The sequence below is a fragment of the Schistocerca nitens genome, chromosome 1, assembly GCF_023898315.1.
Source record: "Schistocerca nitens isolate TAMUIC-IGC-003100 chromosome 1, iqSchNite1.1, whole genome shotgun sequence".
NCBI lineage: Eukaryota > Metazoa > Arthropoda > Insecta > Orthoptera > Acrididae > Schistocerca > Schistocerca nitens.
Window position 1 is genome coordinate 746,053,662 of NC_064614.1, and position 15,478 is coordinate 746,069,139.

Genomic DNA, 15,478 nt, shown 5'->3' on the forward strand with positions numbered 1-15,478 from the left:
ATACATTTATTATTTATCTCTGAAAATGTCATGTTGTTATTTAGAATCTATATTTTTCAGTCACTAGCTGTTCTTCTGAATACAGCACAGGCAACGAAGTCCACAATTGCACTGTCTGTTGCCACATTAGCTTCCAAACCAGAGATTCAGGATAAACTGCATTCTGAACTAAACAAGCAGTTGCAGACATCTGTAAGTACAAACTGTATATTTAACTGAGAGTACTGCACTTATATTGCCACAAGACGATTTTCCAAGTGTATATGAAAATTTGTTCCATTGTAGATGTAAGATATGTGTACTGGTGGAAGATAACAGCAATTTAATGACTTTTTATCATTCCACAGACTGAGATATCCTTTGATACAGTGCAGAATGCACAGTATCTTGACATGTTCCTGAATGAGATGCTTCGTTTGTATCCTACTGAATACAGGTACTAAGGGAACAAAGATTTTGTTTATGGATTTTATTTATAGTAATAATAAACAGGAATACTGTGATTACATTTTGGAAATTGTTGCAGGATTGAGCATGAATGCCTGGAAAACACTGAGTTCGAGAATCTGAAGATTGAGAAGGGAACCATAGTATCTATTCCAGTGTATGCTCTTCATCACTTGGAGGACTACTATCCAGAGCCACATACTTTCAATCCAGACAGGTGAAATACACTGCACAGTATTAGAACTTATCATAAATTGGTCTTTCAAAGGGGTGAGATAGAGAGAGTGAGATAAGAGTGGGAGGGCATTTGAGAGAAGTTGATGATTATTCTGTGTTATTTACATCAAGCAATCATGACTTCAAGCATCAGTCATCTTTATCAGCAACTTTATCATGAAGATGGGCTCTATTTTGCAGTGTTGTAAAGAGTGTGATGTAGGAAGTCAAAACAAAGGTACAGAGAAATGTATGAAGGAACCCTTAGAAGCATCAAATATATAAAGTGCAAAAAGCAATAAATGAAAGTAAAAAATTAGCGTAGTGGATTGTTAACAAAAATGAAAAACAAACATGAAAAATTACTGGAAATATTAAAATTAATTTAGATGCATAGAAAAGAATAATTCTGAAAATAATGATTGAAAGAGTGAAAAAAAAATTGGGAATATGAAATGAAAGGAAGGGAGAATGGGAGCACACAACAGAAATGAACTTTTGTGTGTTATTTTAGAAAGAAAAGAGTGCCATTCATTTCTTCATTTATTGTTCATCACTTGACTCTTTTTCTTGATACACTGTAGAATTTTGACAATATAATCAACATAGTTGAAAATGTCGTAGGTAAATGATGGGAAATCAAACAAAATAATACTAGCAGAACAATTACCCAGCAAATTTGACTCAGTTATTCCTAAACTGCTATATGATAAAGTTCCAATTATCACCATTCACAAATTATATCTAACAAGTGGTAGACATTCAATACAAATATGCAACATAGTAATGTCTTATGTAAATGGAATTACAAAATGTAAGGATATTTAATGTTACATAATCTCCTCAGGTTACATTTTCAGGGTGCTAATCGGGTAGTCAGTGTTATCATTATTATTAGGTTTATGCAATGTGATATCCTGGTAATTGACAAGGTCATGTACACTTGTTTTATCCTGACACTTGCTTGCAACTGATTGATGTTCCACACTTAGTTTGACAATCTACATCTATTGCATCCTCACAAAGAATAGTGAAGCTCACACAGGTAACAGTAACAGAAATGACCATCCTTAGTATAGTGTGAATGTAGCAAAACCAAAAGTCTGTTGTTTGTCACTCACAAACAGCTGATTGATTTTCCGCAGTTAGTTTGACATTGTACATCTGCTGCAGCCACACAAAGAAAAGTGAAGTGCCATATAAACAACAGTAACAGAAATGTTCCTCCTTGATCTAGTATGAATGTAACAAACAGTGTCTGTAGAGACCTCAGCTGTGACACAGTCATGACATAAGTCATGACATAATAACTTCTGCACAATGAAATTGCTGCACTGGATTCCAGGGAGAGTGCTGATGGTTTCTGGGTGGCATAGCAGAGTGATGCAGTGTGGTGTAGAGTTAACTGAGACTCCAATAGGTGGGACACTGTAGGCGACCAGCACGAGTGGCCTGGAGCAGAGCTGTGATTGCAGCTGGCTGGTGTAGGGCACATATGGCTAAAGTATACCATGCTGAAGGGGTATTCATGGGCTCTTGATAACCACATGACTCGCAGATGGAAGATAGACCGTGATAGCAGCACTGCCATTGTTGCTGCATGTGCTGCCTATGGATGATGTTAGCAATCCCTAGTGGTTGTGGTGCATGCTGTCACTGAGTCTATAAACAGAATGTTTACTATCAGCACCAAATGCAAACATGCGATGTATTGGTGAAACACGTAAGTGTCTCTGAAAGTTGAGCATTTGCAGGAGAAGGAGCAGCAACCCAGGGGATGCAGATATTGAGCCACAATCAGGAGTAGCCAAGGATGCATGGCTCTGCTCTGCCTGTTTTCCATTATTTCCTCTGTAGATTATGCAGTCATTGTAAGAGAGGGTCCCACCAGGAAGGAAGCAGGCACTGCAAGGGTGGCTATAGTGAAAGAAGAGGTGCCGGGTTGTTGTCATGGAAGGCCAAAGGCAGCAGGAGAGTCAAGGGCACGGCTTGCAACAGAACTCCCATGAGGAAACCCTGGAAGAAGCTGTTGGTGGTTGGCTGGGAATGGTGGCTGGGTCAGAGCAGCACAGGGGGACCTGTGGAAGGTGCAGTGTATGCCAAAAGAAAAAAACAACACACGAGAAGTGAGGCAAAGGCAATGAGAGGGGGTGCAAATGCATGTGATGTGGTAGCCAGGGGACACAGGGAAGGAAGTGAAAGCCCTGCCACCCTGTGTATGTGAGATGCAACAATGGAACTCACAGAGGTGCATGTGGGCATGCAGCAGCACCTGGTGACACCTGGAGGTGCATAGAGATCAGCCACAGGGCCAGCCAAAGTGGCAGCGAAGACAGGACTGACAGGAACAGCACTGACGATGACAAGACTGACTGTGCACAGACTTTCATCTGTAACATGCCACAGTTCATCAACTGTTCTATACACAGACTTTCAACTATAACATTCCCCAATTCATCACCTGTTCTATCAGTATTGTCATTCCTTTCTCCTTTTCATCATCAACAAATTTAGTGATGTTTGTAGTAACTGTCATTGCTGCCAGTGTTGGTATTTCTGTGATCATTTTCTATGCTAGCACTGTGATGTAACAACACACACCACTTTGAAATGGAAGTGTCTGTACCTTATCACTTTAACAACTTAGTTACTGTACAGCCAGATCAACAGTTGGCTTTCTTGAGCAGTAGTTTCAATTGGTCATTGTTTTTCTTTGATGCTGGCAAGGACTATATTGAGATGTATGATAAATTATGTTTTCAGTACTTGATTTGTCAATATTACCCTTTGGGCCACTTACATTTTTAATAACAATGTTTCAGATTGTAATTTCTGGATACAGAACTGTACCAAGACACATTGACCAATTAATTAAGTTTGTTTATTCTTCAGAATTGTTTCCTCTCTCCATTGTGCTGTAAAACCTAACTAAAAATACCATTTATATATATGTATATACCACATTAGATTATGGACATACAGTTCATTTGGAGGCTCTTATATACGGTTTTTATGTTTAGGTTTTCTCCAGCCATTGCTGAAAAGCGTCACCCATACACATACCTACCATTTGGTCTGGCTGGTTCCAATACAGCTAATGTCAGTGTTCAGTATGGTGTCCTTGTAGCTAAGTTGGCAGTTGCAACACTAATCAAGAACTTCAAGTTTGTGCCAGCTGAGGAGACTCAGGTATGAAATATATCACTCACTCATAAGCAGCTAAATCTTAAACATCATTTATTATTGCTACAGTTTTCAAAGTTCCCAAGTGATGTCTTATTTATTCGTGGGAGGCAGTAAGAATTATTAAATTTTAGTTACTGGAACAGCCACATTAAAACATAAGTCCTTCCTTTTTGCGTGCTGATTCCCATGCTTCTGGTAATATATTTTCAGATACCACCACCTTTGGAGGAGGGGATCACTGGAGTCATGAAGCCAAAACCAGTGAAAATTAGTGTGGAGCTTCGCAAATAAGCACACATATGAGATCACAAGGCTGAATGGAACACAGTGTATTTTTGACAGCAACTAAATTAAATTTTGTATGTCATTGAGCCATTAATGTTAACACTGATATTTGTGTTTACACATTTCTAGGTTAATTTTATTTTTACTACCACTTTTGTATTATCACATATAAGACTTTTCAAGGCTCAGTTTACAGTTTTGATAAAAGGGGAGAAATATTTCAAGACTTCTTCAATACAATATGATTATTGGTTTGACTTCTTAAGAAGTGCCTAAATTACTGTATATTGGTAGAGGAGGACATTCCACATTGCAGAGCAGCAATTAATATTATGTGCAGGCCAGTTAAAAGGAAAGACAGGTTCATAAGAATATTTTCAACTTCATATGGTAAATTGAAATTGTGGCTAGGTTAGAAACCTCTTAATACGCTAAAAGTATGTGTATCTATATAAATTATGCTTAACAATCGACAAAAGTATGTAACTGCTTAAGCATTGTTTCACATGGGAGCAACAAGGAATGTATTTCAAATGTATCTAAGTAGCTTAATACATTTTCATTAAACCCCACGAACTGCCAATAACATTGAGTTGCTGGATTTGTTTGTTCTGTAAAATGGCTGAATGTGACCCTGTAGGGTATAGTTTTCCTGTAGCAAATTCTCATAATAGATATGAGACACTTACACAAATTAAAACATAGAAAATTCTACATTTTTGTTGATGTAGTTGTGACATTTTTCAGTTAAACATACTGATAGTCATGTAACTTGAAATATTTTCAAATGCTTCTTAATGGCAGCTATTGAGACATACACCAGTAAAAGACTGCATATCAAAAACAGTGTCATTACTGGTCATGTATGCCCATGTATCAGCATAAATAAATGATAGAACCAATGATAAGTGTAATAAAATGAGACTGAATGCTATGGTGCTGAATTTATGAGAACAGGTATTTTTTTAACATCTATATAATAATTTTTAAAGAAAATAAATTTCTTGCTGTTATTACTTAACAGGACATCTAGCCAAGACTAGAAACAAGCAACAGCATATAAGAATCAAATGCCTTGTAGAACAAAGCCTGTATGTCACAGTGTGATGTTGGTATTCCAAGTTTGGTTTCACGAGGATACACACCAGTGAATAATTATGAAAAAGTATTGTTAATGGTACTTATAAACATAATTCAAGTATGTATTTGATTGCTGCACTGTAAACATCATTTCTTTAAGGAGTACATGTAATTTATGATAAATTTTTGTCATTAATTTTGTGGAGATCTGTCTTCTTACTTCTGAATAAAAATTTTCTTTCACACAAAACTATTTTTCAATCATATACAATGCAAAAAGATTATTTTCAGTACAACTGCAACAACCATTCCTCAACTACTGAACAATAAAGAGCTTTCTCTGGAGATCACCAGTATCCAGAATTTTTGTATCATTTTTGTACCTGCCTGCAGTAGATAGTTCAAGCCATAAATGAAAGCCTGTTGGATCATAGTACTTGAACCAGTTGTTAACTATGGTATAGCATAGCTTCTCTTATTAGTAATCAAAATGTTCTGAGTCAAGTGTTTGAACCCAGCCACTGACTAAATTGTGAATGAAAATCATCATCAGTGGCAGATGAAGACATGGTATGAAGGGGTCCTTCATTCTGCCAACAGCCTCATCAAAGAGCGTGAAGAAGTGGCTAGAACTTCAAGGCAACTGTTTGCCCTTGGGGTAGGAAACAACCCCTAAAAGGTAGGAGAATCAGCAATAAATACGAGGGCTATCCACAAAGTACATTACATTTTGGAATTAAAAATAAATAAACTATTGGAAATTTTTTTTATTATATACAGATGAAAGCCACACTTAAACACTACTTTTCTACATAGTTTCCATTTAAATTAAGGCACTTATCGTAGTGATGGACGAGCTTGGAAATTCCTTCGTCGTAAAATTCGGCCGCCTGCGCCTTTAACCACGTGGTTACCTCTTCTTGAAGCTGTGCGTCGCCATCAAACCGCTGCATAGCCAACCACTGGGAATAAGTGGAAGTCGCTCGGTGCCAGGTCGGGACTGTACGGTGGATGAGGAAACAACTCCCACTTAAAAGATTCGAGAACTTCACGAGTGGCATTTGCCGTGTGGGCCCGGGCGTTGTCGTGAATCAACAAGATCTTTGAGCCCAACTTTCCCCTGCGCTTGTTTTGTATTGCTCTTCTGAGGTTGTGCAGAGTTTGGCAATACCTTTGAGAGTTTATTGTAGTGCCTCTTTCCAGGAATCCACAAAAATCATAACTTTTCTGTCCCAAAAGACAGTCATTACGTGGTTGAAGGCGCAGGCGGCAGAATTTTACGATGAAGGAATTTCCAAGCTCGTCCATCGCTACGGTAAGTGCCCTAATTTAAATGGCAACTATGTAGAAAAGTAGTGTTTAAGTGTGGCTTTCATCTGTATATAATAAAAATGCCCTAATTTAAATGGCAACTATGTAGAAAAGTAGTGTTTTAAGTGTGGCTTTCATCTGTATATAATAAAAAAAAATTCCAATACTTTATTTATTTTTAATTCCAAAACGTAATGTACTTTGTGGATAGCCCTCGTATCAATGGCATGAGGATGCTGAAAGCAATGGAAACTACTGCAGTAAGTGGCCTGTAGTTGAAAAAATGTCATGGTGTTACCTCCATTGGAAAAAGATTATGAATTAGCTCCCATTTTGTATCCCAGGAAGGGGTGTCCAAGGATGAAGTAACCACAAGAAAAAGATTTAATCACCAACAAAAGTTTAATATTTTACAAATTGGGGCATAATGCTATAATGAATAACATAGTAGGCAGCTTAGTTGCAGAGGAATGGACATCTCTAAAACGAGGAATCACAGAAGCGTAGGTACAAGAGAGGCAGCTATGAAAAAACCTTGGGAAATGTAAGTAACTCAATTGACAAGAGGAGAAAGTACAAAAATGTTCTGGGAAAGGCAGGAATTCAGCAGTATAAGTGACTAAGGAAAAAAATTAACAGGAAGTGACTACAGGAAAAATGCGAAGAAATAGTCATGGGAAGAATTGGTTCAGTCTACAGTGTTGATGGCCAATAATCCTATTTTTCAGTGCAGATGCACACAATGCTCAATCTCATATTGGAATCAGGAACTGTAAACAAGGGGTTCATGAGTATGTGACACTAAGTCAGTAGTGTGTAACAACAGGCTGTGAATTTGGGTCAGATGGGAAGCATGCATGTGTGGCCAAGGTGGTAAACACAACCATTCCTGTTACATGGAAAATCCGACTTCGATTCTCAATTTTCACCCTTTACCATTGACTCATTTCAGTGACCAAATGCACGTAATGTCATTAAAACCTTTGAAAAAATATAGAGTAGATAGCAGATAGGTGGAAAAGAATACACTGAAGGCCTCTATGAGTTGGAGGACTTGTCTGATGACATAATGGAAGAAGGAATGTGGAAGCCCCAGTAGGTTGAGTGACTGAGTCTGAGCTTAACACAGTTTTTCTAAGACTTGTGATTAAATAAAGCAAAAGAAACAGATAACATTCCTTCAGAATTTCCAAAATCATTGGGGAAGTGCCAACCAAACAACTATTCAGATTGATGTGGAGAATCTTTGAGACTGGAAACCTGCCATCAGACTTTCAGAGAAATGTTATCTACGCAATCCTGAAAAAACCATGGGCAGATAAATGTGAGAACTAGTGGACAAGTTGATGCCTAGAATAATATAGAAATGGAAACTGACAATCTGTTTGAGGTTATAATTGGTTTGGAAAGGTAAAGACAACAGAGAGACAGTTCTGATGTTTCACTTGATAATGGAAACAAGACTTAAAAGTGAGTCAAGATACATTCATAGGATTTGTTGACCTAGAAAATGCATCTGGCAAAGTAAAATGATACAAGATGTTTGAAATTCTGAGAAAAATAAGAGTAAAGTATAGGGAAAGTTAGGTACCATAGAATACGTAAGAACCAAGAAGGAACAAAAGAAAGGAAGGTGAAGAAGAAAGAGGTGCATCAAAAGCTTGTAAGACAAGGATGCAACAGTGGGATTAAAATTCAGTGTGAAAGGATATCAGTGATAAAATTCACTGTTTACATTGCTATTCTCAGTGAAAGTGGAGAAAAGTTACTTGATCTATTGAATGGAATGAATAACCTACACATCGAAAAAGCAGTGATGGAAATAAAAGAAAGGTTTAAGAATAGGGTTAAAATCCAGTGTGAAAGCATACCAATGATGAAATTCACTATCTACATCTCTGTTCTTAGTGAAAGTGAAGAAGAATTGCGTGATATGTTGAATGGAATGCTGCCTCTACTCAGAAGTGCTCAGCAAATTGAAACAATACCTGTATAATTTGTATAGCCCATCGCTTACTCAAAGTGAGTCTCAATGTGCAGTAATTTGTGTATGTCTACCTAGATTAAGCAACATAGAAGGAAAAAAAATCAGGAAGATTAGCATTTAACATACCTAGGACAACTGCTGAACTATGAAAGTAGGTTCGCATAATTATGGTATGGTCTAGAATTGTGCTGGAAAGAACAATTACCACCTACTTTTGCTTCCTGGAATTGCTAAGATTTGTGCAGATACCATTTGAGAAACTTGCTGAAACCATGAATCAGGAGTATATGCATCTTTTTTGAGCTGCACACCCTCATGACACTAAATTTCAGGTCATAACAAAGAAATGGACTTTCCCATATGACCATCTGGACTCAGTGGAGGAACTTTGTGAAACTAGGTTACCTGACATCTGCTTTTTCTAGTATACTTGGAGGATATGTCATGGATGCAGAATATGAGCATGTGGTGCATGTCTGGCAGGAGTTTAATATCTCTTAGCATAGGGGAATATGAAAGACTTTATATGAACACTGACATATAATCACTCACAGATATTTTTGTGCAAGTTTGGGATGCATGCAGCGAAACACACACATTGGATCTTGCCTTCTACTACATTATGCCATAGCTTTCGTGAGATGCTTTTCTCAAATACATCAGTGTTGAATCAAACTCTTAACCAAAGTTTACAAGCCAAGCTGATACTTACTGCTTACAAGATTAGCAGGTGACTTTGCCAATTTCTCCATAGATGCAAAGGCAAATAACCAATGAGTGGATGAACTGTTCAATCAAACATCTGCTGATTAAAGTTACAACATGTACCTGGATGTTATCAATTTATACTGGTACACTATGCAACAATCTCTTTCTCTTACAGCTTTTCAGCGGCTTTCCGGTGCTGAATTTGGCAAATTAGGTGATTTTTCAACCATGGTGTTTGATATTGACGTGTAATATGTTTTGGAGGTAGGTGTGATGTATACTAATAGTTTACATGACACGCACAATGGTTTGCCACTATGTCCATAGCATCAAGTACTGTGAAACAGTTCCCACCCAAAGCTGTTGACAATGCTGGAGGGGAAAACAAGATACATACTACGTTATAGAAAACTTCATAAATGTCTCAAGTTTAGGATGGAAGTCAGCAGAGTCACTTATGTTATCGCATTCAATCAGTATCCCTGATTAAAGATATATATTGATTTAAGAAAATGAGAAAGAGGGCTTCCAAGGGGCAAGAGCAGCTGGGGATGGAACAGGTGGGGACATGGACGGGGGGAGTGTTACATGATGAAAGTAACTGTTTAGACATTGAGAGTGCCGAAATTTGCTGAAAAAAAAAAAAAAAACAAATTTTAAGAAAATTAAACAAGACTGGAGTTGAGCACAGAGCTTTTGGCTCCAGTGCTAGGACAGTTGTCGCTGTTAATTGTGTTAAAATTTCTGAAAATTCTATATGGCAGGAGGTGAGCCAAAACACTCCCAGTTGCAGTGCCAAGGGCAATTGTACTACTGTAGTGTAATTATGGTGTGACCTGAGATTGTACCAAAGACTGCAATTCTCCACTACTCTCAGTACCTGGTGCTTAGAACCTACTAAGGCTAAAAAGTTCTTGAAGTTTAAGAATTTCTACACAAGGGTTGAGTACATTTCATTGTATATGCTGACTGTGAATGAATACCTTCTCATTCCTGTAGCAGGCTATGAGGAAAACCCTACTGCCTCATATTCAGCTCTCACAGAATAGTACATACCATTTGTGGCAGTTTACAAGATTACATGTTATAAATGAAGGGCACAGTGATTCACCAGTATGTCCAGATAACCAAATTCTATGACATGGTTCCATCCCAAGCTGATGATGCAGTTGGGGAACAAAATAAATGATACTGAAAATTACAGAAACCTCCAGCAATGTCTCAGTTTGGGTTTGAAACTGTTAGAGCTATCCAAGTTTCTGAATTCAGGCAGAGTTCCTGGTTGAAGGAATTCATAGAAGTAAAAAACTCGTAAAAAATCATCCATGTTCTGTGCTTTTGACAAGGACTTTTACAAATAAATGAATAACTTAACTTTTGAACTCCAGAGATACACAACAAAAAGAAAGTGAGCTTACAGCCAACAAGGTCTTCATAAAAATATTATATTGTTTAAATAGTAATTATTTATTAGAAACAAATTCTGTACGTATCACATTCAGCCCAATTGGAGAACTAGAATTCAAGTCTATAGGATGATACACATATGCAACAACATATTTGTCTATTAATTCATCCTTATGTGTCACTTTTTGTTCTGTTAAATATTTTATGGCATTGTCAAAATTTGTGTTAGCAAGTAGTCACCATAGGATCAGAATCTCTATAGCTAACTATATTGCACTGTAGAAATTGCTCAACTTGATAGCACTTTAATATGTCGATTTCTTGAAGACACAGGTCACACTCCGTTGTAGTCATCAGACCCTCTATGGACTATAATTAGTCATGCAGACGATTCCACTCAGTCTCAGTGGATTGCACCATTATACAACCTCAAACATTTTCAACTTGTATGTTACATCACAGTGTACCAGCTGCTATGTCTGTATGAATTCACTTCAACCCTTTAGAAGTCAAATAATGTCATAGTGAACAACATTCTGAAATGAACTATCTACATGGTTGAACTGCTGAGTATTATATGCATTTGTACAACCCTTGCCCTGGCTGTGGCAGCAGGTACAGAATGCAACTGTTTAGCCACTAAGTGTGGCAAAATGAATTTTAAGAAACTTACAAATGATGGAGACAAAACCCAGAATCTCCTGCTAGTACAAGTAGCTGGATATGAAAGTGAATTAACTCTAATGGCACAGATACAGACAGCCACTAAATGGTCCCAGCTTTGTCTTAGATCCTCTACTTGTAATGTGGTAATGGGTGAAGAGAAAGTACAATGGGTATCATTTTTGTCAGATGAGGATCCTTTGTGAACAGCACACATGCAATCTGTCAATTGCCTATCACTGAAAGAAACTGAAAAATGTCTTTCACTACTTTTGAAGATAAGATCAGTGTTAGCAATGACCAATGACCCATACACTTCATGATGACATATTTAGAGAATAAAAATTCTTCATAAAGTGTCTGGTTTCTTTTTCCTTCCACTCCTGCACAAGATTACCCAATTGCTGAACATCTTTTTAATCAGAAGTTCTTGGTTTGATCTTGTCACGTTTAATTTTCTTAAATTTCACTCAATTTAGGTGAAATTTCACAATGCAAATAACTATATGTACTAGAGTACAACCCCAATTTCAACTCCAACTGATTGCCTAACAGCTCTTCAGCTGTAAGGCTTGGATTTGACTCCCATCATGCATAATATTTCTTAACATATTCTTATATTTAGTGTAGTTACAGCAATTTTATTCAGTGGTTGTTTTTCCAAACATGCAATATTGTAAAAGAAGAGTGATGTTCATTAGCTATGAGTGGGAATAATTGGGTGAAAAATCTACTATATACAAGCTACATACATTTATCTTAAATATGCAGACTCCTATAGTGAATTTAGAACATCACATATTGTGTGAAAGCTGATGTCCACACACTATAAAAATGGATAATTATAGTGAAAGTATACACATAGTGGAAGATACATTTAAGAATATGATGTATCAAGTTATGAGATTGAGAAACCAACCTGTCAAAGATGCAGCTGGCATCCGTGTGTTCAGAGTTTATGTGAGAAGTTAATGGCAAAAGTGATTGAACTTGCATGCTGTGAATATCATCCAACAGAAGAATCTATATCCAGATATTAAATCACCTGTTGTGATTGATATGTGATTCTGTACACAAATGCAACATACAGGACACTGGAATTGAATTTAGGTCTTACTTAAAGCAGTTTATGTACCCAATCGTACATAAGGCTTCAAAATAAATGAAAAAATATAAACCATGTATGTGTTTTGTTCTTCATCTATAAAGCCCCTTACAAGGTAATAGAGACATTTATTCTGCAACATATCATCAGGGATGAAACACCTTCTCCACAAACAGCTAATTGTAAATGATTGGTTGTGTGATATTACTAAGTAAAAGGTGAATAGAAATAGTAACTTCTTACCCAGTAATACACACTAAGTATTTGGTGAACCTTCAGATTGTGGTCAGGTGACTGTTACTATGACATTAATAATCCATCCAGAAGGTCTCCATTTTGAGAGTGTTTTCTCAAAAACACTATTCCAACCCAAATGTCGTCTACCAAACGGGATACAGACAGGAACTGATTGTCTAAGATATAATGAATGTAGGAGTAAAATGGTGGCAGTGCCACAACCGGCTGAGGAGAAGTAAAACAAAGTTTTTATATTGGACAACATAGCTTATGAGAAGCAGAACCGGGTAAGAAATTAAATTTGTTTCAGTAGACATAACAATACAATATTATTCTATATTTTTGAAATATATTCAAGAGTACAGTCAGCTGATTCATGAAAATGCAAAGCTTATTGTCACCTTCAAACTGGAAAACATGAACATAGAACAGATTTACAAAGGTCCTGTAGGTACGGGTATGATTTTCAATTATTTCAAGAGCATTTCTGCAGACTGCTGGAACCAGAGTAATTATGTTTTCCTACTCATCAATAAAACACACAAATTGAATGACAGACGATAACAATAAATTTTCAGGAATGTTCTAAAAAGATATAGAGAAAGCATAATCCGGCATCAGCTCCAGATTGACAATATTTCCAAACTGGGGCAAAAACTTTATAGTGCCCCCCCCCTCAAGTATATGATATGAGATAGGATATCAAAAATAAGAAAAAACTGATCTTTCAAAAACATGAACATTTTGTAGTGCACGCCATTCTGAAGAGTTTGATACACAAAACATGTATTTTTGAGGCAATGTAAGACATGTTATTCGGTCTTAACAGTGCCAAATTGCAGTGCCACACCTCTTCACTCAGCATTCTTCTATCACATCACTGCATTTCACTCAGTGGAATTCAAAAGTGTATATTATGTAATGGAAGCCATCAAACATATATTCAGGAAATTACAATGTCCTATGGTGCCTCTCCTGCTCCCACTCAGCCAGTCTGACATCCTACCCTCCCCCCCCCCCCCCCAAAAAAAAAAAATCCCAAATAATACTGGGTGGGATTATTTGTGACTGGGAGAATAAGAAGTCTTCAGAAAATTTGCATTCTTTATTGCCTGTTAGCTAATAACTTTCTCTATTGTGTGATACAGAATTAAATACAGAAAACACAAAATCAGTAAAAGCAAGAGACAAGTGAGAGAGTACACATTTCTTCAGTCCTTAGGTTCCAGCATTTTTTTCCCTCTAATCTTGTTACAACTTTACACGGTGTGCTTTTCTTTCTGTGAAAGACTATTACCTCATCAAATATTTTGCTACATGAAAATTCAAAATGTTGTTGCCTAGTACTGTAAATGCTGTTAATACAGATAGTACCCAAGACTGGTGATGTTTCTCAATTTTATTGTGTCTATTTTGTCACTGACTGCTGGATAAAATGAAAGAGGCCTGTTTAATATTGCAGTAATTGTAACACTCTCTCTCTCTCTCTCTCTCTCTCTCTCACACACACACACACACACACACCAAATAAGCTAGACTGTTTTGCCACAAATGGTCATTTTTATGTATTTCATTTACATAAATATCACGACATCATAATTTACAAAGTACCAATTTCAAATGCCTATTAGGCCTACTACAACCAAAAAAATTTATTTTAGGAAATATTTTCACATTTCATTAATATGCTCCAGTTTCTCAAACATGAAATCGAAAAACAATAGTACGAAATTTTTATATGAATTTGGACTCATCACATTCTTTCATGTAATTTATGTGATGTCTCCACTTCTTCTCCTTCCTCGTTCTAACAATCTTGTCATTACTAATTCTGTCAAAACTTATTCTCCAATTAACTTCACTAACCTTACCAGAATCACAGGTTCAGTTATCCGGCACTTATTCTCCAGTTAGGAGTCATTATATGTTCATACAATGTGTTTTCTGCACTATTCTAAGTATATAACTTAAAATGGCAGTTAACCAGGGAGTGTACATCTGGTAGTATAGTGATCTGGCAAAAATTTTCTATCAAAATTGCCTTTTAACTGTTATTCCTGTTAGCTGTTTATTCCTGTCTCATAGCCTGGGTCAATGGATGTCATTAATTATCGTAACAACACCGATCATTCACACACCCGGTCAACCAAATAAACAAACAGCAATTGGTATTCACCTGTTCGGGTTTATTTGGCTCAGCTCGTGTAGCCCCATCGCGTTTTGTCTGCAGGCAAGTTTTTTGTTTCTAGACGCAATGGGGATTCCCCTGGCAGAGACATCACATACACTACACACACATACAAAAATCTCAACTTATGATTTGTTAAAATTCAACTTGGAATGTGTTCAAAAATGTTCAAAAACCAACTGGGATGTACACTAAAATCATATTAATAAACAATAAACCAATGTGAAACAAGGTGTTTTTCTTCAAGAATATGAATTTTTTGCCCCCTGAAATTGCTAAAAAAAAAAAAAAATGAGGAAAAAGTGTCAATACATCACAGTATGGATGACTTTGCAAGAAGTTCCCATACAAAATGTGAGAGAGTGTGGAAACAAAATTTATGTTTGTATCTTGGCATAAAACTTACTGTGACTGAAGAATGTATTACAGATCATAGTATGTGACAAATAACATGCAGAAGGTGTTCAACATAAAAACTAATCAGATTATTAGATGAAGAAAAAAAACTGAAAAAAATCCAGCATAAGCACTCTGAAAAAACTGCTTGCACTCTCCACACAAAACAGAAACCATTTATCAATAGTTACAGTTGCTGAGAACAGAGCAGCAGAGTAAGGATGAATTAAAAAAAAAAAAAAGGGAGACATGTTACTGAAAC

The 15,478-nt window shown here is 36.7% G+C and overlaps 1 protein-coding gene across 1 annotated transcript in view; it reads left to right on the top strand.

The window, feature by feature from the left end:
• Positions 1-5,467, top strand: part of LOC126260438 (cytochrome P450 3A41-like) — a 278,005-nt gene extending 272,538 nt beyond the window's left edge. The window contains exons 10-14 of the mRNA XM_049957769.1: positions 61-192; positions 348-436; positions 527-664; positions 3,684-3,852; positions 4,060-5,467. Coding sequence (XP_049813726.1) covers positions 61-192; positions 348-436; positions 527-664; positions 3,684-3,852; positions 4,060-4,140 — 609 coding nt within the window. The 3' untranslated portion in view covers positions 4,141-5,467. The remainder of the gene's footprint in view (positions 1-60; positions 193-347; positions 437-526; positions 665-3,683; positions 3,853-4,059) is intronic.
• Positions 5,468-15,478: the final 10,011 nt, after the last annotated feature.